This window comes from Channa argus, chromosome 5, assembly GCF_033026475.1.
Source record: "Channa argus isolate prfri chromosome 5, Channa argus male v1.0, whole genome shotgun sequence".
In the NCBI taxonomy this organism is placed as follows: domain Eukaryota; kingdom Metazoa; phylum Chordata; class Actinopteri; order Anabantiformes; family Channidae; genus Channa; species Channa argus.
Window position 1 is genome coordinate 14,851,660 of NC_090201.1, and position 27,860 is coordinate 14,879,519.

Consider the following 27,860-nt stretch of genomic DNA (forward strand, 5'->3'; position numbering starts at 1 on the left):
CTCTATACATCTTTAAAGTCTTGACTTTATTCTGTAAAGTGCCTTTAGATGACTTTGTGAATTGGGGCTATATAAATAGAGTTGAAGTTGAAATAAAGTTAAATTGAAATTGAAAAATTTAGTCCTCTCATCCTGACAGGAACTCTATCACAACAATCTACCTTCTATCTTCGCCACTTTTCTCTTCACCCATTCTACTCATTTTATAACTCTGCAGCAGCTACAGTAGCCAGAAAAACACAACTTTCAGTGAAAAGAGGCTCTTAAAGGTTAGGGCATGTATAAGGACAGACATCTCCTTAATTACGTCCTCTGCCAATTCACATTCTTGGTTGGGATCTCAGGCACAAGTCCAGACGTAGATGCAGCGCTGGGAAACTGAGCGCGAGGAGAATCTGTCCTGAAAGGAACCAGACCATCCTTCAAAGAGGTCATTCTCCATGGAAGGATCCTCAGAGCAGGAATGGTGGGTAAGCGGAGAGGTTTAGGCCAAAAAGGAGGAAAAGACGGATGCATAGTCGGTAACAAGATGAGGTGCCAGGCCTGAAGTGTGACAGTGCTTTGAGCCCAGAGGTCGACCCCCTCTGGGCCTCTGGGTGCCAGGAATGCTCTCAGCTAAGAAGCGGCGCCAGGGAAAAGATTAAATACACACACTGTGGCGGCAGCACTGCCACAGTTGTGTACAGCATTGTGTGCGTGCGAAATGTGGGGACTGTTGTCATTTTAGAAACCTTGTAACTCTTTAATTTAAGTGAGTTTTGTGCTTCTAAATTGACCGATGGAAAAGGCATGAAAATCTTCAGAAAAAAAGATTAGAGGTTTTCACCTTTATGTGGAAGTTTCAATTAGCAGGGCAAAAGATCCAAGAAAAAAGACCAATAGTTACGTGAGGCATGTAAACAAGCCAGCTAACCATTATGTACATATAAGTCCTCACACACATCGACACAGAATATCAATTATCAGCTAGGAGGCTGGTTAGGGGAGATGTGCTTCTTTTTATCCTTCAAACATTAATGAAGCCCACTTTCTCTCTTTCAGGAGAACAACAAATTCTCCACTGACACAATGTTATTATATAGCCTTCACAAATTATGTGTTTGCTATGAAGAAACATATCGTGCACCGTTTAAACTTATACTAAGCCTCTTAGAAGCTGGGATAGCTGCACTACTGAGAGAAAGACAGCGACCAATTGAGGGAGCACAAATCTGTGAGGCTGGCCTAAGTAGACCACAAAGTTGACATCAGATCTCCCTGCTGAATCCCAGAAAATGTCAACAAGGTCACGGCGGATAAAGACCAAATTGCTGAGGACAGAGACATCAACCACAAGACCAAAGTAACCCCAGCCCTCAGAGATTCCCTGTTGCTGGTGAAATTTACCAGAATTGTTTTGCTTTGTCTGTGTATACAGCAGTGTTTTACACCGTGCACTGCCTCTTGTATTACATGTCTTACTACAACTGCTGACACCTGAGAAAGGCTGAAGAATGTTTGCTACTTTAGTTAGCAAGGACCGCGCCTATGAATTTACCAGGCGATTGATAGAGAGATGAAAAACACATTAGGGCCTCAATAAATATAACATTTATCATAATTACCTTTAAGCACTGATAAACAATCAACAGCTCCTAATTTTTAAATAAATTAGACAAAATTTATCAAGAGAACAGATATTTCCTGACACAGGGAACCGTTTCTGAAAACGGTTCCCTTACATTTTAGTGTGTGGGATGTAAAGACATTTTAGTTTTGAAGATTAGACTAAAAAGAAAAAACAAAACAAACAACCAGTTCATACATATCAAATTCTTAAATAAAACTGAACACTAACCGTACCCTATTCTGAAATACAGAGTACATATTGCTCCACTTTTATTACTGTTTTTTTCATTGACCACATTAAGCCTTTGTACTGCAGCCCTCTAGGATCTTCTCTGGAGCTAAAAGGGCACCTTTACTGATTTTGAACTTACTTCTTTTGGTATTAGTTTGGGTTCTACATGTACATAAATGCCATTAAACTTCCCATTGGCTTTCCTAAATTAAAATATCACTCTTCTAGCTGAAAAATGCCTTCAGATGACATAATTTGGCGAACCTTCAGTTCAGACTATGTCATCTTGTTGCTCTTACTATGGAGTTTGTAATCATGGTAAACCTCCTTTTCCAGAGCTCCCCCAGATGACATCATCTGAACTTCTAATGATGAAAAACTCCTCTGGATGACATCACCCCGATATGCTTTTAGCTAGAAGCGGGGAAATATTTTAATATTGTGAAGTCATAGCAAAGTTTAAAAGCAATAATGTACATTTATTTTCCCTGGGCACTGAAACTGTAAGAACAGCCATGTCTGTCCGGCATCTGAAGTGTGACCAGTAAAAAAAACATGTTAATGAGCTACTGTGCTGTGAAACTGTCAGAACTGTCATGTTTGTAGATTGCCGACGTACATAACACTGCCAAATCCACACAAGGTCGCAAAGAAAGACAACATGTCCTGCACACACACTAATTAAACAAATCGTACAGCCATGACCTGAGAGTACAGTCCCTGTGGGGCCAACAACAGGACACAGTTTAATTTAATTAGAATTAAATGCTCTGTCCTTGGAGCAGCTTGGAATCACATACATTAATTACAGTGACTCTGAATACAATCGTGTGGGAAAGAGTAGCGGAAGCTAGGCTAAGGGCAGAGATGAGCATTTGTGAGCAGCGGTTTCATGCCTAGAAAGAGAACAACAGATGCAGTATTTGCATTGTGTCTTCGTAGATTTAGAGAAAGTGTATGACAGGGTGCCAGGACATGTATGAGAGCTGTAAGACCATGGTGAGGTGCTGTAGTTGTGACAGAGGAGTTCAAGGTGGAGGTGGGTCTGCATCAAGGATCAGCTTTGAGCCCCTTCTTGTTTGCTCTGCTGATATTAAAGCTGACCGATGTGGTTAGACAGAAGTTTCCTTGGACTATGAAGTTTGCAGATGACATTGTGATCTGTAGTGAGAGCAGGGAACAGGTGGAGGAAAATCTAGAGAGGAATGAAGCTAAGACAGAATACATGTGTGTGAATGAGAGGGACCTACGTGGAACGGTGATGTTATAGGGAGCAGAGGTGAAGAAGGTGCAGGACTTTAATTCGGGTCAACGGTTCAGATCAACAGAGAGTGTGGAAAAGAGGTGAAGAGGCGAGTGCAAGCAGGTTGGAATGGGTATAGAAAAGTGTCAGGTGTGTCGTGTGATAAAAGAGTATTAGCAAGAATGAAAGGAAAGGTTTTGAAGACTGTGGTGAGACCAGTGATGTTGTTCAGCTTAGAGACAGTGGCACTGAAGAAAAGACAGGAGGCAGAGCTGGAGGTGGCAGAGTTTAAGATTTTGAGGTTCACTTTGGGAGTGACGAGGATGGACAGAATCAGGAATGAATACATCAGAGGGACAGCTCATGTTAGATGTTTCAGAGATAAAGTAAGAGAGGCCAGATTGAGGAGGTTTGGACATGTTCAGAAGAGAAACTGTGAATATGCTGATGTTGGAGCTGCCAGGCAGGAGGTCTAGAGGAAGACCAAAGAGGAGGTCTATGGATGTAGATATGAAGTTAGTTGGTGTGAGAGAACAGGATGCAGAGGACAGAGTTAGATGGAGGTATGATTCGCTGTGGCGACCCCTGAAAGGAATCAACCAAACAGAAAAAAAGAAGTAGAATTGCAGAGACCCTGCATAGTGTGTGTTTGAGAGACTCTGACTAATGTTTAACAGTTCAAGCTTTGGGCCTGCACAGCTAAGCTGTGTCATCACTTTGACACATTTATGGCCATCTTGAGACTCAACCATACAGGTGCTGAGAACTATCAACATGGCACTCACTGAACTGTAAATATGATCACATGTGAAATTAGACAAGGCTGAAACCCAAGAGACCAATGGAAACCCAACTGTCCCAACACACGGTTTAACCTTTAAAGGCAAAGTGCAGCTGGTGCATTTTCAAACTCAGACCACTGCCAAATCCAAAAATACAATTAAAACTGAACTTTCTTTCATGTAAGCCTTTGTTGCTTTGGGATCTTTGTGGTTTCATGGGAGGTGACTTCAGGTGGATATACATGAAGAGAAAGCTCTCAGCAGGATAGGCTTCATACCAAGCAGCAAGCAGAGGTTCAATAATCACCAGTGAAGAGGGAAGAGGAATGACTCGTTGGCAGGTGTTTATCATGATGTTTGAGCTCTGTGGCTCAGTGCTCACAGCATGTTTAAAATCGTCTACAATATGTTAGATCAAGCCTATCAGAGGTCTCCATCATCAGAACTAAGTGCACTCCACTCAGTGTTGATTTAATTTAAAAGCTGGATTCTCGAGTTTCTGTGATCAAAAGCGATGCAGTAATATGTGCCTGGGCAGTGGCCTGCTTGAATGAACCAGGGCTGAAATGTGAAACACCCTCATCTGCTACTTGAATGGAGACCGATGGCTGGCTGGGGGGGTGGAGGCCACACATTCAAAGGGAAGGACAGGTTTTTCATCTCATTAACCCGCTTTCTCCTCTTTTCCTGACCCCCCCATTAGACAAGCAATGGCAGAAGCTGAGTCCTCAGCACCACCACCTTACGTATAAAATGTTTTAGTCCTTAAGTACACTCACAGCAACCAATTCACAATAAACCCTCAGAAACCAAAACCAACCATCTACACAGTCAGACATTAACAGTAACATCAGTTAAACATTCTGAATTTCTTTTTGTGTGTGTTGAAATTACCCGTTAAAAAAACAAAACAAAAAACAAACAACATCTATTATTATCCAATTCAATTTAATCACATTTGTTGACTTCTACATTGTCTAGGGGGCTCAGACATCAAACAGGTTCACAAAGTTTCAGGAGCCAGCGACGCAAACCAAAGGACTTTTTATGCTCGACTTCTCAACTCACTTCACTCTGCTTTTGTGTTGCAAAACAGCCAAACTATGAAAACTAAACACAGCTGAATGCCAGCAGCTCCTGTAACAGAAACTCACCAATCTCACCCTCAAAAGAAGTGAATGGACAGCATGCTCAAACACCTACGCAGCAGTTTTGCCGTTTTCTGCATGTGAGCAGTGTTTAGGGCATTACATCAAGCAACACAAACTGCACTGAACATAATAAATTTCAATTATTAATTCCACTATCCATGTTTGTTTGAGTGCTCCTTTGTTTTAGAACCATAAAAAAATACAGGTTGAATTAATATTCATATGTCTCTGACATTGTTTGTAAAAAAAACAAAAAAACAAAATGGTTTAGAACATTACAGCAGTAATTTAACTTGCCGTTTTATCTTATTCCACAGAGGATTTAAGCCTGAGCGGTTAGAAAACAACAACACAACAACACCTAATTCCTCCAGATCCTGCGAGGTCAATAATGTAAACTGCTTGTGCAGCTCAATGTTAACCAAAGTATCTCAAACAAGTGCAGTCAGAGTAAACCCAAAATTTCTCAGCCAATTCTTCCATTCGGAGGAAAGCTGACTTTGCTGGGAAAAGGCCTTCCATATTTGCACACCCTGCCACAGCATCCCCTTTCCTGCTGTATCTGTAAACCACAAGAATGAATTCCACAAATTCTTCAACAGAAACGCAGCTTTAGACCCCCAGAAAAAAAGGTCTAAATTCCTCCAATCAGAAAATTTGCATATCAAAAGGAAAACTGCTGTTAGCAAAGCAGTAAAGAGACATTAGCATTCAGAAACGTGATCAAGCATAAGCCCATACCCGCGGTCAGTTGATAACTATAAGATACTCAACAAGAAGCATAAAAAGGATTGCTCAGTGACGATGCTTAACACAGATGAGACTCAAATCCTTTTATAACAGCTTTGACTTTAACATTTGAAAACTAACATGTATAAACTATATTTGGATCCACAAAACAGTTTGTTCAGATCAACAAATGCCCTGAAAGTGTAAATGAGCCACTTGCATCTAAATGAACTGTATAAATATTCAATCTTGCTCATCGCTCAGTGCCACCAAACTGTGAAAGCACAATCACACCACTGTCTTTGAGGAAATCATCTGTTCGGTTAGCCTGACGCCCTCCTGTCAGTATTAGTGCAAATTAGACTGTGAAGCCATGAAACATTTGAGACTCCTGCACGCCAAGGTTCACCACCTCTGCCAGTCACACCTTTTACTGTGGTGTCAAACGGAACTTTCACTCCAGATCTGAAGCATATGAAACCAGGTCACTGTGAAATCTCAGTCTGGCTCGATACTAACTGGGCTTACCGTAGCGTAAAGGTAATGGCGCGTTAAATAAACATAATCTGTCACATCACAGTGTGGGAAGCATGTACTGCAATGATGTCTGTGCACCAGTGGAGGACTGCAAATATTGTTACTACACAGGGAAAGAAAAAAATAATAGTAGCAAAAGTAAAAAGTACTTCACACTTCTTTTGACTGATGCGAAACAGCAGATGAACTCAACCCCTTCATCAACAACAACAAACACATACTACTTTCTATTTAAACCACATTTTTCTGTTAAATTTACTTAACTATTTTAAGATTTTTATGATTTTACACTTTTTCCATTTTTAGCCATTGTTTAAACACATTTAAATCACATTTGTCATCTAATTAATTTACCTATTATTTTATTTGAACCATGTAAGTAACGGATATGTTCAAATGTCATGTTTTTTGCCAAATCAATTCAACCATTACTCTTTTTTTCATGCTAATAAATTGTAATACAAAACACTTGTTTAATTAACTCAGTATCACATTTTGTAGTATCTGATACACTCCCAAGGTTTTCCACCTGGTGACTGTAACCCCTGGAGTACACCCAGTCACTATACTACAGGGTTCTGTACTAGGAAGATTTTTTTTTAGGTATCTCTGACAGGCCACATAGTACATAGGGTAACTCAGGCTAGAGGGACTCTCCTGAAGACAGCAGCATCAGGGCAAACAAGTGGACACAAAGACAGAGGAGGGCAACCCTAGACAGAGCCTGTTCCCATTGTCTGCTGGGATAGTGAGGACAATGCAGGACAGATATATGTAAGCATCACAAGGGCTGACCCCAGCAATGCACCAACCTTAATCCCAAACACGATTTCCCCCCCTAAGACACAGATGATGTCATCGTACACCCCCTACACCCACACCCTAACGCCACATCAGCTTCTCCGGACCTTCAATGCAACCAAGCGTAGAGAAGCGAGGCCCACGGGAGGATGTTTTGCCTCTGAGAAACCAGAAACTGGATACTCTCTGAGTGCATCTGTGTCACAAATCAAAGAGCTAAAAGATGACAGTATCATATCACAGTGTGTGTTAAACTCTTGGATGCTTTAAAAACAGAATGACCTCTGAATTCTGTCAAATGCAAGACTAGACTAGACAAAGCAGATGAAAAGTTTACATCTAAAGTCAGGTGTTGGCTGACTTGGTACGTGTCCTGTAAAAACGCTTGGGGGGGTGACAGGAAGCTGCAGGACAGGTCAATGAGTCGTGGAGCATTACAGGTCCAAAGAAGGCCTCACAAGCTTCATTGGAAAGAGGGAGAGGGGACAGTTGCTCTTTAGAACTTTATGTGCCTCCCCTACCCCCATCCTTGCTCCACAAAAGGGACCTTACCCCTCATCCCCACCCACAAGGAATTTCTCAGGCATTGCTGGGTTCACCATGACAACTGGGTGCTTAACAAAGCATTTCTCTTAGGCATTCTTCCTTTCACAGGGGAGTGGGGGGAGACAACAGTCAAAAGAGGGAGAGACACAGCGAGGGACTGAGAGGAGGGGGGAACAGTGGTAAAGAGAGAGGGTGGAGGAGCTTGAAATGATGGGAGGGAACAGTGGAGGTTGCAGGGGTGAGAGCCATAGACTGGGTAGATAGAAGAAAAATGGGTAATGGTGACAGGCAAACAAAAAGAGGGAAAAGAGAAACAGGATCAAGGTGATAGGTGATGTTAAAGGAATAAAAAAAGAAAAAAGAAACAGTGCTACAAACATTCCAAGCAAGTCTGCGAATGTGACAAACGCCAACCAGGGAGGGCAAGGAAGGCACCAAGAATAAAAGGAGAACATAATGGGGGACTCTGGTTGCACAAAACATGGGCGAGCATTGGCAAGCTGTGACTTTGAATCCTATGAATCAAGCGTGAGTCAAACAGGAATTTATCAACCATAAAGAACACAGAAATCCAAGGTAGGCTCTGTTTGAGTGAAATAATTATATGATGAAGGAGAAGCGTAAACAGTGCAATCCAGCTGCTGGAGGCCACACACACACACACACACACCTGCATCTTGATGGGCTCGTGTTACAGAACACAACCCCCTGAGGAAGTCCCTTCACAGACAGTTTGAATAGATGATAATGAAATTATGCCGTCTGTTAATGTTTTGGCTCTTGCCTATACAGTATCCATTAAAATTCCAGTCCTGTAGTTCTATCCTATGCAAGGATGGTGAGGAACAAGGACAAAGCCTGAAAAATGCATTCGACCATATTAAATTCTAATTTCTTATCTGTAGGCCTATCTGTCAAAAAAAAGCAATCTCTTAATTGTATCTTCAACAATACCATACAAAACAAGCTTAGAAAGGACCAAATAATCTTCAACAAAACTTTGCTCCAGTTGTTTTGCTGTTTGACCCACAGTCACTCCAGGGCCACACTTGAAACTTAAAAGTGACTAGAGAGAGAAAATATCCACTGTCCATGGTGTAATGTGAGCATCTGTACAACCTGCAGTGTGATGTGAGCTGAATCAAGCTGCCTACATTAGTCATGGAGGCGTGTGCGTCTGTTAAATTTCCGCATTGGTGTTTTCAAAGTGAGCAAAGGGGGCAGGCTTTGGTTCAGAATGTTATTAAAACCAGGACTCTGTGTCCTGTGTCCTGGTGGCATGTAAATTACAATTATTTATTTGCTCCTCTCACCTACAGGAGGGACAAAACTACAAAAGACCTGATAATCAAGATTACAAAAATAACAACATACTAAAAATGAAATATAATGAAGGATTAGTTACACTTTATATAAGAAAATTAACATGGATTTAAGGATGAAAGCAAAGCAGGGAAAATAAATCTCTACCATCTAATGCAAACATCTATTTATGCAAGCTCACGCTTGTCTGCGAACAGTAGTTCAGCCCCTGAGTGTGTTAACACTGCTCTGACAGATCGCAGGATAGAGATGCAGCAAATCTAATCCCACAAAATGACAACCTGCCTCTCGTCCTGCAGTGTGAACAGAAATCACTTCACGACACATAAATGCGATAAAGAATCAGATACCAGTATTGACCTCCCTCAGATCTAAATCAGCAGCATTTATAAACATCAATTTAATCAGAAATAAAGATTTTAATGAGCGTCTTTTTTACTGTAACCACTGCACTGGGTGATGTGAAAAGGCTACAAACAATCATCACTTTTCCTGCAAGAAAGAGTCAAGTAAACAGGTATGGTTGTTTGTAGCTTCTGGGATTTTTTTAAACTACTAAGGCCACACTTTTTCTTGAGGGAAAAATGTGTCCCCTGCAAAGCAGTGTGGCTCACTTATGGGTTTCTAACAGACTAAAATCGGAATCTGGTTTCACACAGTGAGCAGACGCAATTTGATGTTTGTAATTTTAGAAACATTAAGAAAATTTATCATTAAATAATCTACAGATAAAGGTTACTTTCCCAAAGCTAATGTTTGAAATGTAGCAAAGTCTAAGTAAACGTGAACGATTACATAATTTTCAGTGCTCAGAAACATTGTTAATCACAGCACAACAATACACAAAAGGGCTCATCAAAAATCGTCCATCAAAGTGGCCTCTTAAACAGCAGCATAAAGGGAAAGGTAATGGGAGCTTGGGAGGTCCCTGCACGGAGAAGCCTTTAAAAATTGGGGTCAGCAGCATCTGTAAGAGGAGCTCATCTTCCTACACATCTCCTCCTTGAACTGTCTAATGACATTCCTGTTCTCTTGCAGTACGACTGTATTTTCCTACTTATCTCATGTTGACACAACCATAACTTAAGCCTCCAGCTCTTCCCCCTCCATCGTTCTGCATCCCGTCTTAGACCTCTGTGTCATGCAGGGGTACTGACACATAAACCCCAGCAGGTGCAGTGGAGGCACTGGCTCTAATTGGTCTTTGGAGGAGTCACAGCTGTTGCCCCCAACCACAGCCCAGTATGAGCCCAAGCGCCTGCTCACCATTGTTCTCCAGAGAGGGAAAGCACAGCTTCAATGCATAATAACAACTGCCCACGCTAACCATACAGTCTCTGCTCCTCAACTCTGCATTAACCGATATAAAACCACTTAACCCCATCTGTCACCGAATATACATTCCCATGGACTCAGTCAGTCAAACGAAGGAAATCCTAGGATTCCTACCAGCTTTAATTCTTGTTGTATCTGATTTCATCCTTACGCTTGATGTCCAATCTCTTAATAGCGTTCCCAGATCTGTTTCCCTTTTCTCTTAGGCTGTGCCAAGGCCAAAGCAAGGTAGCTTTACAGCGGATCACACTGCTTCAAATAAGTTTCAACAGAAGTTTAACCCCCCACCCCATTCAGTAGCGGTGCAATTCAAGTTCATAATTTCATATAATTTGTGCTGGCTTGCAAAATTAAACGTCCAGGGAACCCAGGCAGTTTAGGACCTGCATGAAAGAAAACACCGGCAGTGGCAGAAGTTTTAAACCTCTGTGACCCTTCTTATTCCATTAAAAGCCCCCAAACAAAAAGAACAAACATTGATTCACATCTCGACCAACAAGACTGATTCATCAGCCTTAAACACTCTTGAGTTGGGAACACTGGAAACTCCAGCATATTAGCGTCTCTGTCAAATTAGACAAGAAACGACAAGCCAGTGAAACAGTGAATCAGGAATTTGAGTGTGTGTGTGTGTACACAATTATGGGGCATGATCACTTTACACAATGGAGTTCAGACAAACAGCTATTTAAATCTTACCAATAGACAATAGCTACAACAACATGTGTAAACAATAATTCTCATTAATGAAGGGTCTTAAAAAACAAAACAAAAAAAAAAGACAGAATTTAAAAGCTTAAATCTTATCAACTTGCCACAGTAAGTGACTTTTCTTGGGAGGGGGTAGCCGTAGTGTATATTAAATCCTCCTTCATGAATATTTCCATTATAAGGAAATCACTCTGGAATAGTGAAGTCAAGAGAGATATACTTTATTTATTATTTGGTGAAGTATAAATGAGATGAAAGGCAGAACATGATGAAAGAAATACAGTACATACACCTCAGTAAAACTGGATGAAATCTGCAATCGGTTATTTAATAGTCTCACCTGACACGGAGATCCTCATGGAGGCCTCCAGGGGCCGGTTGTTATCAAGGGCCTGGCTCAGCTGGATCTCCCCTGTGCTTTGGTTCAGGAGGACTAGGTTCAGCTCATTTCCCACCTCGAAGCTGTAGCGGAGATGATCTGACACATCAGGGTCATGGGCTGGGATGCGTCCAATCACTCCAGTGGGGAAGCTGTTCGCTTTGTCAGTCACGTAGTTGTTGAAGATGATCTGAAAGTTCTTGAGCAGAGGCACATTATCATTCTTGTCGATAAGTTTGATGTGGACTGTGGCACGGCTGACCAGAGGGGCAGAAGTGGCCTGGACAACAATCACATACTCCGATCTTGTCTCATAGTCCAGGTCTATTAGTGCTGTGAGCTCTCCAGAGAAGATGTCGAGCTGGAAAACCTCAGGGATGTTTCCCTCCACTATCTGATACATAATCTGTGCATTACTGCCTTCATCCGGATCTGTGGCTGATATATGTGCAACCACGAGGCCTATGGGGCTGTTTTCTTCCACCATGATATCAAACTCGTCTTTCTCAAACACAGGGGGGTTGTCATTCACATCTAAGATTGTTACTTGAATGCTTACTGGTGTTTTCAGAGCTGGAAGACCTTTATCTACAGCAAAAGCCTGCAGGCTGTAAACAGGTACATTTTCCCTGTCTAATCTGCGCAGTGTGCGAACAATGCCAGAGGTAGATTCAATTATGAAGTCTCCATCACCATCCTCCCCACCCTGGAATGTGTAGAAGACACGGCCATTGAGCCCAGAGTCTCGATCCGTGGCAGAAACCTGGACCACACTGGTGAACACCGGCACATCCTCCATCACAGAGCCCACATAGTGGTCTCGCAGGAAGCGGGGGGAATTATCATTGACGTCATTCACCAGTATTTCCAGGTAGGTGGTGTCAGACTTCTGTGGGATGCCGTTGTCACGTGCAGTGATGGCAAGAGTGTAGGAAACCTGGTCCTCATAATCCAGCTCCATCTGTGTGGTGACAGCTCCTGTGTCTGGGTCGATCTCAAACTGTGGGATGCTGTCATCCATAAAGTAGGTGATGCGTGCATTCTCACCTGTGTCTTCATCTGTGGCACTTATGACAACAACAGTGGTGCCCACTGGCCGGTCCTCATTAATGTTCACTGTGTAATGTGAGCTCTGAAACACGGGCCGATGTGTGTTGGCATCTGTGACATTAACAAACACTTTAGCAGTGTCAAAGCGAGTGCCGTCACTTGCAGTGACAGTGAGGACGTACTGCCGTTCCAGCTTATAGTCCAAAGGCAGGGCCAGCGTAATGAGCCCCCCGCCACTCTGACTCGTGATTGAGAATCTGTTACGTGTGTTTCCACTGGATATCTGATAGGTCACGACACTGTTGATGTCCTGGTCCACAGCCGACACAGTCACCACACTGGTCCCCACAGCTGCATCCTCATTCAGTCGCATGTAATATGCCTTTTGAGTAAACTCTGGGTTGTTGTCATTGACGTCTAGAATAGTCATGCTAATGCTGGCTGAGGAGGACATGACTGGGTAGCCGTGATCACGGGCCTCTACTCCAAAGTTATAAAAATCTACACTCTCCCTGTCCAGCTCGGCCACCACTATAATCCACCCTGTGCTGTTGTTGATGGTGAAAGGAAAGTTTGGTGTGGTTTCAGTGAGCCGATACTGTAGTCTGGAGTTGTCCCCAGAATCTGCATCCACCGCTTGGATGTGAATAATGGAGTAGCCCAGCGGCACGTTCTCCAACACGGTGGCCTGGAATGGAGTGCTGACAAAAATGGGGGCATTGTCATTGATGTCTAATACCTGCACAGTGACCAGGCCACTGATGTTGGATAGTGGTGGGCGTCCTCCATCCTGAGCTCTAATTCTCAGAGTGTATTCCTTATTTGCCTCATAATCCAGGTGACTCACCAGGTCCATTTTACCTGTCTGAGCATCAATATAAAACTGCCCCCTGGTGTTTCCACTCATAATGCTGAAGTGAACAACAGCGTTGCTCCCTCTGTCCTGATCTGTGGCGGTGACCTGCAGGATCTCCGTGTTAGGAGCCATGTCCTCTGGCACCTGGACCACATAGCGTTTCTCACTGAACTGGGGAGCATTATCGTTGTCATCCTCTACCACTATGTGAACAGTAGCCGTGGCACTGCGGGGCCCGGGGTCACGACCTTGGTCATTTGCTTCAACTAACAGCATATAAGACTCTACCTCCTCTCTGTCCACCATCCCTTTAGTACGGATCACGCCAGACCTCGAATCAATCTCAAACACATCATTTGAACCATTACTGTTGAGGATGTGGTAAAGGATGTTACCATTAACAGGTGCGTCTCCATCAGTGGCCCTCACGGTTAACACCTCATAGCCTATTTCTAAGTTCTCCCTGATGCTTTCTTTATAGTCCTGCTGCTCAAACACGGGGTCGTGATCATTTGTGTCACTGATTGTGATTGTGAGGGTGGCCATGGCTGTACGGCGGGGGGTGCCGTGGTCAACTGCAGTGACACGAAACACATGTGTGTCTTTTGTCTCCCGGTCCAGCACCTCTACTGTGGACACAGCACCACTGGCCGGGTCCACAGCAAAGAGATTGTTGGAACGGCTATCAAAAAGAGCTTCTATGAAATACTCCAGCCTGCCTGCCTCCCCTTCATCCACATCCACTGCTTTCAAAACAACTACAGGAGTCCCAGTTGGATTATTCTCTGCCACAGACACTTGGTACATTGGGGGCTGAAACTGTGGGCTGCTGTTGATGCTTCTTCTCCTTCTACTCACAATCCCTGAATCAGAATGAGCTGCCTTCTCTAACAGCTTCCCTAGGTGGTCCTGCCCAAAGGGGCCCTGTCCCACACGCCAGTGGATGGAGATAGGGCTGGTTTTAGCATTGAGCGCATTTTCCGTGAGCACATCGCAAAGTAAGTCTAGCTCTAGGAAGCTATCTTGCCTCCAGCACAGAGTCTTAGACACAAACAAGTTACCCTCTGAGAAGTAAAAGTCGCGGCTCTTGGCGACTCTGCAACGGATTGGGGAGCCGGGTAGTAAAGCTCCCAGTGGAAATAAAGCGGATCCTGCTGGATGGCAGCGTTGGTGGCTACACAAACTGAGTACCTCCATATCCCACCGAGGTTTTCTTTTGTGGATGTTTGAACAGTTCCTACCGTGAACATGCACGTCGTACAGGCTGGTGAGTAGGTGCCTGTAGCCGGAGTCTGTGCAGTCCTGCACAGTGTACACTGTGAAGGGGTTGGAGCGTTGGGGGGGGCACTTTATGGAGTCTGAAACAAACACAATGCCCGCCGCCGCGTCAGCCTCCAGAAACCGCTCCGTGAATTTAGGAGCGAGCACCTGATCCAAAGTGCACCGTGCGCCCCGCTGCACGCTGGCCACCACCGTCCTTGTCCCCGCATCCTCACTTATGTGAGCAGTGTAACAACCAGCCAGCGAAACCAGTTTGCACCACCAGAAAATGAACAACAAATTCCACTTAACGAAGCGCATCGTTCCTCAATGAGTGTCCGCCGTCTCTCCGACTGGGAATTTCTGCAGCTCTCGGTCCGTTAAAGTTTCAGTCTGTAAGTTTGTCTTTGTGGCGGAGCGGCCATGCTCTCAACGGGCACACTTCTGCACGGTCACTCCGGCTGATTTGAAGAGGTACAGCCGCAGTAACCTTGGTCGGAGCTTTTCTCTCTCACGTACACACTGCTCACACACCGGCAGTACAGCAGCACCAGTAGCAGCTACACCTCCGCTCCGTCCGTGCAACTCCACTTGAATGATAAAAATGGCTCCTGCTCCCACTGCGACTTGAGGCTCCTCATTATCATAAACGTGTGTGTGAGTGAGAGAGACAGAGAGAAACAACTCTCAGGGGTCGGACAACTTGATAAGACCGGATATACATAATAACGCCCAGAAAGTTTCATGTATTTATTGAAAACAAAGTCCCAAAAAATTAAACTGTGATTATATAACGTATTTTAGCGGACTACATATTTAATTAGATTTTTACATGCCTCTTAACTTATTTTCTGCACAGCCACCTGCAGTCACAGTGCTTCTGTCCAGTGATATTAGACACATTTGCTTCATGATGGGAGCACATAACCATGTCCAACTACCATTACCACATGTATGACAAGCACAGGTTCTAAGCAACTAAAGTAAATTTACTTTGCATTTGTTTTGCAGTTGAAGATTTTTAATTTAAAATGTATTTAACTGATAAAGGCCCGAGCACCTGTCACATAAAGATTTTAACCACATAAACTTTAGCTGTGTCCTTTTTGGCCATTATTTTTTACCATGGCTTTTCTTGGCCATAATTTTAAAATTTGAAAGTTAGTCAAATAAATCTGGAAAGGACTTGTATATTCGCTTTTTTCAACAGCCATTAATTAAAAATATATATGACTTTTTGAAATTCGTTCGGTGGAGTACTTAGGTAAACATAGTGGAATGTGCTTTAGTGTAACATCTGCACTTGTGTATTGATTGTGTACATCTGCCAGCTCTGATGACAAGTGATGAAGTTCTGACTTTTGTGTGTTCTTGTTCCAACACAAAACATGTTACTTTTTCAAATCTGCCAAAAGAGGCCATGTTTGTCTAATTTAATGAATTTCAATTCATCTGGGTTCAGATAATCCTCAGTTGTTGTGATCAGTTACTCTTTAAAAAGTGTCAGTGAAAAGCTAAATTTCAGGTAAAATTCGAGAAATGTACACAGGAGGGACAGGATGCATTTTAGCTCAGAGACTTTGGGGAAGCTCCGTCTCAGATCAGGAAGTCAGGGTCTCATTATTGGATGCAGATTACCGGACATCAGGTAAACTCACTATAGTACTTAACACCTGGAAGAAAACTAACAGACCTGCTCTCATTAAAGTTTACAACAGTTGTGAAATCTGATGTGCTATTTATCACTGACACCTAGTGGACAAACTGCAGTCACACCACAGCAGGAAGAAAGCTGTCAGCAGTCGACTCTCTGATCTTCATTACCAGAAGGATTTAACTAGCTCTCTGATTATTAAATGTTTCATTTTCCCAAAGGATTTTAATCTTTAATCTTCATCTTGCCTTAAAAGCTGAGGTTGAAAGTTCATTCTTGATCTTGAACTGCATCCTTCAAAGAGTTTGCTAAATTAGCTGCTCAAGAGTCGAACATGCTTGAGGTCAAAAAAGCAAAATGTTAAATAAATTATAGCAATTTGACTTACAATTTATAGGCACTTCAAAAGTGGCAGTAACATCATATATTTTACATGGATAAAACTTCCATAGAAAATTATTATTTAGGACATTTTCTTAGATGGATTTGTTTGAATATCTTCTTGTCTCTGCATCTTCCAAATGTAATAAACTTAAATAAAATAAGACAGACAACATCAGATTATTAGAGTTCAGGAAAACAATAAAAGGACACAGAGAAACAGTAGTCATGAGAGACATGACTATACAGCTGAAAATAATAACAATAGCAATAATAATCGACTGAGCTGATAAGTTTTATTTCCCATACTGCCAGGTGGATTAGCACCATGGACCTTCCAGCAGTGAGACAGCAACACTAACCACTCCACCACTGTGGACCAATCCCTTTCGCACCACGTCTGAAGTTATTTTATTTTTACCTGCACAGTGGAGCACATAAATAAGAAATGAAGAATAAACAATAAGAAAAGTAGTAACTTTTACTGTTTTTATTGTTGCTGGAGGCTCTAATACAATATGAATCTTAAGCTTTACAAAATAAAAACAAAAATACAACAAAAGATTCCCCTCCAAAATAGAAACAAAAGTTTCCACTGATGCACAAAGACAAGCTGTGACCCCCAACAAAGACATAGTAGGTGAGGAGAGAGAAGATCTGAATAATCTAAACAGAGGAGAAGCAAACTGTCATGTTTTACACTTTATATAGGGTTGGATTGATAAACTGGGTTTGATAATGACAGTCCATCCCCATGTTTGAGTCTACATTTCTGCTGACTGTCGCCCTACGCTCTCACACAGGCTCACATGCATGCAGAGAGATGTGGAATAAAGAACTGAAGTCCGCCTTTGTGTTCGCACTGTGTAAATCGCCCAGAAAAATGACAGTTATACATTGACAAATATATTCTATACAAATATATCAGGGGACATATCAAATATGTCAGAAAAAAAAAATGGGAGCAAGAAATAAACTTGATGTAATGACAGACCTGCCAAAAAACAACAGTCTGTGTCTGTTTCCTCATCACGGAAGAAGAGCACTGCTTAAGTAACTCATTTCAAACTTACTGTGGACACATCAGTCATAAGAACATCTGGGATTATTACTACAATGATCCTCACACTGTAAGATTATCATTAACCGTGGTAATACTATCATTATATTCATAACTTGGGAGAAAAGAGGCAGAAGATAGGGGTGAAGAGAGAGAGAGAGTGAATGGCTTCATGGCATATGACAAGGTGAATGAAAACAAAACCTGACAGAAAAAAAACCAAACAAAACAAAAACAAATAAAAGCTAAGCATTTTCTCCTTTTTTGTTTTTCCACAAATGAACAAGAATGGAGCATTGAAACAGGCATGGAGGGAGAGATGTAAAGAAACAGTGAAGAGGTGGCAGAGATGAGGCAGAGAGAGTGAGAAGAGACAGAAGAAAACACAAGTAGCAGCTCTAGCTGTTATGTTTGCGTTTGAGCGCCTCCATCAGGTCAACCTTCAGAGCCTCCTGCTTTGACTTGTCAGCCAGAGACTGAACACTCCTGTTTGGGACAGAAACAGAAAGAGGGGAGACTGTCAACCGCTGTTTGCAAGATCCAGTATCAAAGAGTGTCTGGAAATCTTTCCGCAGCAAGATGGAAACACATGGTCTGTAAGTTCACAAGAAAAGTTTAATTCTTATAAAAGTGTTAGTTACACACGCATCTGTGGAGAGAAGATGGTGAAAAAAGTATACATCATCACACCTTAAATGCTTACACACTGCACACATGGTACATTAATGTCAGGCAAAGTAAACCAATATTCATTTGTCATGCAGTTAACTTATTTGCTTTACGTCTTTACAATGACTTGTAGCATAACTCATATTTACCAAGTTATTTTCCTTTGATACGAGTTGCTACATACAGAATGAACGCACTATTTCAGTAAAACTCCTCTGGGCAACAAAGCACACACAAAAAATTAAATAAATAATTAAATAAACAAATAAGGGTTGGGGACTGCTTTAAATGTTCTGCCATGGTTAGTGTATTACTGTATCAGACAGATCGTCTGTCAAACGGTTAAAGGTTAAAAAATAAAAATAAAAAAATCCTTCATGCCAGCTTGTACCTCAGACCCTAGTCAATGAAGATCTGACGCTGGGTGAGGACCTGTGACAGCTCCTTCTGGAGCTGCCGGTATTTTTGGTTATCAGGTAAAGACTCAATAGATCTGAAGCACAGAGGACAGGTGACAGAGGGGACAGAGACTCATAAGAACGGCAGCAGAAAAGTGAAGTAAAAGGCAATTTAAATAAAAAAAAAAAAAGTAGAGGAGGCTGAAGAAAAAAGGAAAAAAAGCACTAAAAATATTGCCAGAAACAATTTTTAATTAAATCTTCAAACAAGAAAAGATAGATATTGATAAGAAAGGTAGGAAAATACCTATAGAACAGGTCAACAGATGGAGACACAGAGGTAAACCGTCTCTTGCGCTCAGTTAAACTGATGTGATATGATTAGATTTCTGCAGATGCTGCTAAACAACAGTGCTGTAAAATAAGACCAAAATCCACTATACAACTTAAATAGCATTACCTTAGGCCGTTGACAATGTCCTTGGTCTTCCCAAAGTAGATTTCATTCAGTGTGGAGCGAATCTTGTTCTCCATATCCTAGAACAATAATAGCACTCTTGACACAATTTTCTATTTGTTAACAACAACATTTGGAGGCTCTGCTATCTGAAGGTATTCAGGCTTTATGAAATATCACTAAACGTTTGTGTAGAAACACTGGTAATCAGAAAAAAAAACTGTACTGCAGATAAGAATAGGTATTCTGTGTAGGCAGTCAGGAAAAGCAAAAAGAGGATGCTGGGAACTATACTGACTTCAACGAGACGGCCAATGTTGGCGATGTGGGGTGAGGATTCTCCAACTGTCTCATCTTTTTCCATCTGTAGAAAGATAAAACGTGTTAAGAGATAATACAGGAAGAGACATCAGTTGTGTTTTTGCGTTTAGTTCACCGCCTGTACCTGTCTTGTAAGGCTGCCACCCAGGTTCATAGTTCCAGATCCAGTTTTAGTTGTCTGGAGCCACAGCATGACGGTGGAGGTGAGTTTGTAGTGAGCAGTACGGCCGCTGGACTTCTCCTGCTCACAATAATAGACAAACTAAATAAGATAATTTATATTAAACTAGAATTGAGGGGAGACTGTAACTCAGTTGGTAAGGCAGTCATTAACAGAACACAGGGTCAGTGGTTCGATGCCCGGTCCCGGCTATATGTCGAAGTGTACTGGGCAAGACACTGAACCCCATACAGCCCTTTCCCATCCCCAGCTGTGCAGTGGCGAAACTGCGCCAAATCAACATGCGGACAATGATTTGCTGTGGTGACTCTGAACTCATGTGATAAGCCAAAAGGACAATCAATCAATCAATAAATAAATAAATTTAAACTAGAATTTCTTTTAGACTGGACCAATGGATAGGAATTATAATGGTACCACTACTACTTGTACTACTCTACACAATTATAAAGAAATTTAAATTCAGGGAATTGTTTCCCTCATGAGTGAAACAATTCCCTGAGAGAATAAAAGAAATCCCTTCTCATCTTAAAATAAATTTTGTTATTTAATAATAGTTTCCCCCAGTTTATGTTTATGGGGGTGGGGAGACTATGCTATGTCTCTTGCTGAGTACTCTGGGATGCGCTTTTTAGACCCAGTCATGTTACTTACCTGTTGCCAATAACCTTATTAGTTGTTAGATGTTTCATCAGGTCTTTTGTCAGCATTACACAACTTAGCCAGTCCTTTTCTTTTTATATACATTATAAATAACATCCCAACTTTTCTGGAAATGGAGTTTAGTAATGATTCTGCGAAAAAAGTAAGATGACTGGGCCGGGGAAATATCAAACATTGAATGTCTTTATATCAGCCAATTCTCACCTGCACCTCCACCACATGGATGGAGTCCCAGCACCCTTTGATTTTCTTGGAACCATCCCCAGCCTTCTTGATGAGAATAACACCAGCAAAGCCATGATCCAAGTCCCAGAGGTACACAGAGGATACACCGCCCTCAAAGTACCTAAAAACACAAATGCACCCGTGGTCACAAGGGGGTGATATGACGGTTATTAAAATGTGTCGATGCTACTGCGTCACTAATACTCACAGATCTCTGTATTGGTCAAAGGCATTATTGGCTTCAACCTCGAGTTTCCTCAAACGAGCTGAAGGCATTGCTCCATCTTCGATGGGAGGTTCATACTTATTACTCCACGGGGATCTAATGTATTAAAGAGCAATACACAATTCAGTGTGTTACCATGTATCTAACTAAATGTTTAGCTGTTGTTACAGTTTAAACTTCTTAATCTAAACTATATGTAAAACTTTTTTGCAATATTGTCCTAATCTTTAATATTACACATGTACCTTTGTGACAATTACAGGAAAAGACACTTTCATGTTAAACATACCCTGACAGAGAACATGTTAAATGTGTCTTGCTAAGTTAGGGTGTTTATAGTATACTTATGAGATAAATACATTTTTGCCTGTGGCATACTAACCCATATCATAATAATAGCATGGGAAGAATTATAAAATTGTAACCACAAGGACTTAAGCTGGTTACAAAGTCATCTACAGTTTAATAACAACATCCAAAGTAATGCAACTAATTTATATTATGTGTCAATCTGTTGATTGTTCTAAATATGAAAAGAAACAAAAATCAAATAAACACCTGTCACACATTGCACTGAATAAGTGTGTTGTTTATTCTTTTAAGTTACATAATATAATTCACTTCACTGGTCTTAGCCAAGAAATCACAATCAATTTAAACCTATTTAAAAAAAACAAAAAACTTGGCTATATCTTTTATTTCAGTCACTTCCTGTGTCTTCCTTTCCCATGACTGACTGATTGATCATTATGTAGTTAAGGTTCCTTGTCTACAGTCCACTTATAAACTCGACCTGTAGGAGTCGCCGTCTCGGTTGTAATCACAGAGCAGATAGTCTTTTCCAACCACTTTGTCCCGGGCAATCTTCAGGGGCTGGTCCACAGAGGAGAGGAGGTCCTCACACAGGCTGGGTACCTGGGCACACAGAAAGTCAGGAAAAGCTCAACACATTAACAGCACAGAAACTGTAGCATATCTCAACTCTTACGTCCCCTGATTAGAAAGCAGTGTTGTTGATTTTGACTTCCTGCAGCAGAGATCAAACTGAAAAATGACCTCCTGGGACTGAAAAGAAAAACTAAAGAGCAAAACATGATGATTCTGACATTTGTTTACTTCCCTTTTAGGCCAAATATACATATCATATCCAATCACATTTCAGCTTCACTCAGTGGAGCTGAAATAAATAGCATGGGACACATACAGGATAAGAGGGTACAATTAACTTCTCACAGTCCGACATGGACCCTTCCTGTCCATATCGTTCTGCATCAGACCATAGACACAAAGGAGACCCTGTTTTCCTTTAAAAACCCACACCTGGCAGCCCAGCCCTGACTAGGATAGGAGTGGGGTGGGGGCACGTAATAAAATTCAGCATGATGAATGTGGCAAAGAAGAAAACAGAGACCAGAGTGGAAGAGGAGAAAGGCAAACAGGAAAAAAGGAAGTGTTTTCAAATGATTCTGGATTGCCAGGATGCTTGCGCAGAGATGCTGGAGTCTAAAAGTGCCTGGCAGCGTTGGTGATTGACAGCTGTGATAATAATCACTAACAACCAGTCAAGGAAAAATAAGTGAGGAGAGACAAATGCTCTGGAGGAGAGAGGTTAAAGGTGGGAAAAAGGGGGTTGAGCAGGTGGGTGTCCAGCTGGAAATGAAAGGATATGGCCACAACACTTGCAAAACCTGCAAACACTGGTAAATGTGTGATTTGATTTATGTCTGATTTAGCTTAATTTGCCAGACTCAAATGGCACTGTAGGAAGGAAATGAGAGATTAATTTACATCAAGATATTTTTAATAAGTTAACTCCTTAAGTGAGAATGTAAGGTAAAAGAACAACCTCTACCTTTTGCACAAAATAACATTATATGATTAAAAAAGCTACATCATACAGAAAAACTAACTTACATCAAAAAACCACATACATAACCACAAACGGCACAGACACATTTCTACTGCAGCCAAACAGGGCGCAACTCTCACTGCATAATGAGAATCTAATAAATGGTTTTTGCATTCAGAAAGTGTTAGCACAACTGCAACTTAAGCATATACTGTACAGTATGTTGGATAATGTGATATTAATTTTAGGCAAATAATAATAATAATAATAATATTCTCATTTTCATATTCTCAAATGAATACTCTTTTATTCTCATTGAATTTAATGTAATGAAATATGACAAAAAACAAAAACAAAGAATTACCAGGTCAATGAGGTCACTTAGGTTCTTCTCGATCTGCTGGGGAGGCAGACGCCTCATCAGGTCCAGAGCACAGTCCAGCTGCTGGTCATTCTAAAACATACACAACCAGCAAAGACAACTCTTGTTACACAGTACTATCAGATTAAAGACATTAAAGTATTACAACACAGCACTAGACACTTATTTAGACTGTTATATATTTGTTAAAGGTTAAAGAAAGTGTGTTAGGTTTTAAATTCTAGGTTTGTCTCAAAAACAGAAGCACACTGGCAGTTGAGCAGTTACAGTGCATGCCATGCAATTTCAGCATCCTGGGTTGCAGTCAAGCTGCAGATATTTGCTGTGTGTCATACCCATTCTCTCTGCATCCATGTTTTTAGTTTTTAAATCGTTGTGACATGAAAATTAATTCAGTAATGACAACATTTCCATGGTAACATGATCTTTTCAACAATAACAACACACACACACACACACACAGAGAGACAGAAAGAAATTATGATTGGCATTTAGAGAGACATGCGAGAACTACAACTATATTCTAACAATTTACAGGCATCTTACCATAGAATACTACCTACTTTCCTACAACCACTGAAGTAAACAGCCAGCAGAAGCAGCTATATTTAGGCATAATATTCATATTAACAATTCCATAATTAACACGGTGCTTAATACTTTAGTGGATTCTAACAGCCTGACAATGTCTCCTTTAACTCAGTTTCACTCTGTAAGAGGAATCTGACATTAGTGGCACAATGACTTTTTTGTATCATATCTAGGTAGTTTCTAACTAGTTCAGTGAAGATGACAATGAGCAGAAACATTTTTCAATAATTTTACATCCACTTTAACAAGATTTTAGTCACATTACATCTTTATACTGCTGTAGGTGATTGTAAACTTTAACTTCCAAATTAATAACTATAGTAATTTTTATTTGTGTCCATCACTGCAACTTAACAAGACAACACTATTCCATAAAAGACAAACTTTTACACTGAAACATTGTGAAACTTTTATATATGTCTTTACAAAGAACAAGGGCTGTGAAAGAGCCCAATGAGAGTGGCCTGCTACATTCTGTATGAGGGGAGTTTCTTTACAGGGAATTTTAAATGTTCATACAGAAAAATTCTGCTTGCACTGTGCCAATAAAAGCAGAACATTTCAAGCTCAGTGGACTTGATCCTGACACATCAACTGGGCATCTATGTATTAACTAGATGATGGTAAGAAGTTACCAAAGTATATGGTTATATTTTGTGTTAATTCATCATAAGATGCAACAGAAAGATTAAATCGATGCAGGGACTAAAAGAAGGTTTTGTAAAATCATAAGAAACAATGTGAATGTTTTATAAGATGTTAACTATAGCAATTTCATTTCTTCTTGGGGTTTAGTGTCTTCCCCAAAGATTTGGACACCAAGTGTTGAACCAGTGGCCTTGTGTCACATGTACAATCGTTCGACCAACTGAGCTATAGCTTGGCTACACGTTCAAGTTATTATTTCTTTTTGGTTTTCAGGTACCATTTTGTGAAGATTTCACTGACTTCTGTTGGTGACTTGAAGTCTGTATTTTAAATTTGACATGATTCAGACATGATTCTGTCGTGATTATAACAGTAAGTCAGTGCTGCAGTCATAGTAGGTCAGCAGAGGAGTGCTGCCTTACCATTTTCATATCTCCATCAAATATGAATGATTTAAACAAGTTTAAACAGAGTGCATACCTTAACAGATGGTGCCACTGCCCCCTGACAGCTAACAAGAGGTGATGTGATATGACTTCAGATTCTCTTTAAGCCACAGTTTCTGCAGCAAGAGTCGCTCAACCCTTGAGGATCCACATTTCTTTTTGTTTCATCCTGTATCTAACATTCCTTAAAAGATGTCTGCTCTTTTTTAGTCACTGTTTGTCTGTGGTCCCGCAGTTTTGGGATAAATAAGATGTAAAAGAAACTTTCTGCACACAGGCAAGACAATTATGTCTAAATTAAAAATGTCTTCATATGAAGAAAGCCACAGACAGCACAGAATAGACAGGACTGCAAAACATAGCGCACTTAGGAGAGGACAGACCAGCCAAAACATGAAACTCTAGGGAATGTGTAGGAAGTAAGTTAGTAGGTGCGTAACAGCAGAGGAACAAAACATGTTTTTTCAGCAAATCTTTTCAGGTTATTGGCTATGCAGCAATCATTTGGTCATTATCAGGCTTTCATTAAACTCACCTCACCTTGGCCTAAGTCCTACTGAGAAACCAGTCAAAAAACATTTCATAGGGAAATACTTTTATCTTCAGCAAAGTAGCTGACATAACTATTCTTCAACATCAATGGTAAATTACTTGCTGAGCTATGAGAAACACTTCTCTTCTGACATATGTATACTAATTTCTACTATTACGAAGAGAAACATGCTCACCAAAATTAGCTGCCAAAAAACAAAACAAAAAAAACAATGAATATAAAGAACAGTTTGCAGTGCTAATCCAAAACCCATAGGTAAACGTGAAGCTTTTGCATGGGAAATACTTCTGAATCACTTGCGTGACATCAAGATCTCCAGCAGCACACTAGCAATAATTTTCTAAAATGCCACAGTAATTTATTTGTTTCTTTTAGAAATCTGGAAAACCTTAGCTTTGACTTGTTTGTACAAATCTCCTCTTAAATGCATAAACTCAAAGTATACTGATGCATCTGATCCAAAGGACAATGACATATTATAAAGCAGCAGATTTCCTTTTCCATAAACATTTATTTTTTTAGGCAACCTGAAATGTATCAGGCATATCTACCAAGGCATTTATTCTGCTCAGAGGTGCTTTTTCCCTGTATTAAACTCTCACTCAGCTGATGAATCAGTCGGCTCCATCAGACACCTGTGCTCCTTGACGCTGTGTTTAACAGTGCTCTTGTCTCCATCTAAACACTAGCTCATACCAACAACCCCTGGTGTCAGGGCAGTGGTGAGGCTCAGCTAGCAGGATGGATGAGGTGAGGCCAGGGAGAGTGGGTGACTGCAGAGAAAAACCAGCTGCTTTCCACACCCCAAGCATAACACATGTGAAGGAAGCCATGTGAAGTACTACAGAGCTTTCATAAGTTGTGTAAAAGCCCGGGATGGTGCTCCATTATTCTAGAACTGTGCAAGTGAAAACTAATGTAAGGTACATCACCAATTACAGTAATGTCACTGCCAAGTAATGGTAACAGGTAAGGAAATATTTAAAATAACAACGAGTAACGAATATTTTCAGGTGTGATTTGTAGGCACCGTCAAAGTTTAACATTTCGCAGATAAAATAAAGGTAATAAAGCAATGATTGAATGTGCGAAGCAGGAAAACCTTGAGAAAGCTGACAAGTTGGGAACTTGCCATGGTTAGGAATAGGAGGAGCAAACGGTCTTAATTTAGCTACAGGCAACCCGGCGCTTGACTATTATAGCCTCAGAATGCGTGTCCACATGCTTGGAGGAGTGTATGTGTTTGTGTTATATAAGGAATCATCTCTAATACTATTCGTGAACTTGTGTCAAATCCAAAATATCCTGTGTTAACTTTATGGCTACAGGATATCCACCTTGGCTAACAGCTAGCCAGCAGCTAACTGGCTATAAGACACAGCGGCTAATTTAGCCACAAAGCTAATTCAGTTGTATCCGGTAATAAGAAGTTTGCAAGCAGATCATGTCAGACATGCAAGTGATTTATACACTTGCCCCCCTCTGCTGCTGGTGCTGATCCTCTCAGGTTACCCCCTAGCACCTCCACCTAGGGTTAGCCTAGCTTAGCACCCCCAGCCGTCAACTGTTAGCAGTAGCCAGCAGCCCCACCAAAACCGTCTCAGCCGTCCCCGTCTTCCCCACCAGCTTTGACGCGGCCCTTACCATGTCTGCGTCGTTCTCAGGGAGGCAGGGGGGCACAGTTTTACCGAAGGCTGTACACCTGAACTTTACTACGGTTTAACGAATCGCTCCTCTTGTCTCTTGTTGTTTTGATGATTTTTAGTCCCCCGCAGAAGATGTTTTGCTCGCCTCTCCCTCACTGAACCCAGCCCTATCAGCGAAATTCACTTCCTCAACCGGGCTACAGGAAGGAGGCTGCATTCAGAAAACAGGGCCCCGGTTGCATGTCCGGGTCACTCCGGGCTTTTTCTGCAGCAGCCAATAGCCGAGGAGCAAGAAAGGCATTGCCAAGTATGGAAAGAGAGGTGTGGTACGGTAAATATACAGTCAGAGAGGGCAGCACATACACAGATACACCGAGTTACGAGTTACTTGATTTACAAACCCACAACAGTTTGTCGTCGGCATTTTTAAAAATAACAAACTAAAAAAATCACTAGCCTATTACTGCTACTATCTATAGCACTACTTTTTTCAAATCCTTTTCATGCATGCATTTTTCTGATATATATAGTCTATTTTCGTAATTATAATTATTGATTACTTTAAAACTCGAGAAATGTTCTAAAAGAAATTACAAAAAAAATCAGTGACCATGAGAGAATATTGTATTTTATTCTAATTTTCACTTACTTACTATTATCATTTATTGTTTATTATGTAATATTGGTTTTGTCCAGTTTTTTTTTGTTTTTTGTCCTTTCGGATTATTCCCTGAGTTCAGGGTTTCCCCCAGGGGATCATTGTCCTCATTTGGCACAGTTTTTACGCCGGATGGACCTCCCCAATTTCTGCTTGGACCGGCACTGCACAGCTGGGGATGGGAAAGGGCTGCTGGGGGTACTGTGTCATGCGCAGACACTTCGACATATAGCCGGGACTGTGGATCAAACCACTGACCCTGTGGTCGTTGGACGACTTCCCTACCAACTTGGCTACAGCATAACCAGT

General features: G+C 41.3%; 2 protein-coding genes across 5 annotated transcripts in view; both read right to left on the reverse strand.

Moving 5' to 3' along the window:
* Positions 1 to 15,438, reverse strand: part of celsr2 (cadherin, EGF LAG seven-pass G-type receptor 2) — a 54,671-nt gene extending 39,233 nt beyond the window's left edge. For 2 of the 4 annotated variants that reach the window (XM_067505174.1, XM_067505172.1), the window contains exon 1: positions 11,339 to 15,436. In XM_067505174.1, coding sequence (XP_067361275.1) covers positions 11,339 to 14,864 — 3,526 coding nt within the window. In that variant the 5' untranslated portion in view covers positions 14,865 to 15,436. Of the gene's footprint in view, positions 1 to 11,338 lie in introns of all 4 variants that reach the window. The other 2 variants (XM_067505171.1, XM_067505173.1) reach the window with 2 other exon arrangements.
* A 1,615-nt stretch (positions 15,439 to 17,053) lies between these two features.
* On the reverse strand, positions 17,054 to 27,125 carry capzb (capping actin protein of muscle Z-line subunit beta). The gene is made up of 10 exons (XM_067504984.1): positions 26,892 to 27,125; positions 22,992 to 23,081; positions 21,572 to 21,693; positions 20,761 to 20,874; positions 20,532 to 20,673; positions 19,608 to 19,745; positions 19,461 to 19,526; positions 19,166 to 19,242; positions 18,699 to 18,800; positions 17,054 to 18,124 (listed from the first exon to the last, which is right to left on the reverse strand). Exons 1-9 carry the CDS (start codon positions 26,892 to 26,894, stop codon positions 18,707 to 18,709), a joined length of 846 nt encoding a protein of 281 aa, XP_067361085.1. The 5' UTR covers positions 26,895 to 27,125; the 3' UTR covers positions 17,054 to 18,124; positions 18,699 to 18,706.
* Positions 27,126 to 27,860: the final 735 nt, after the last annotated feature.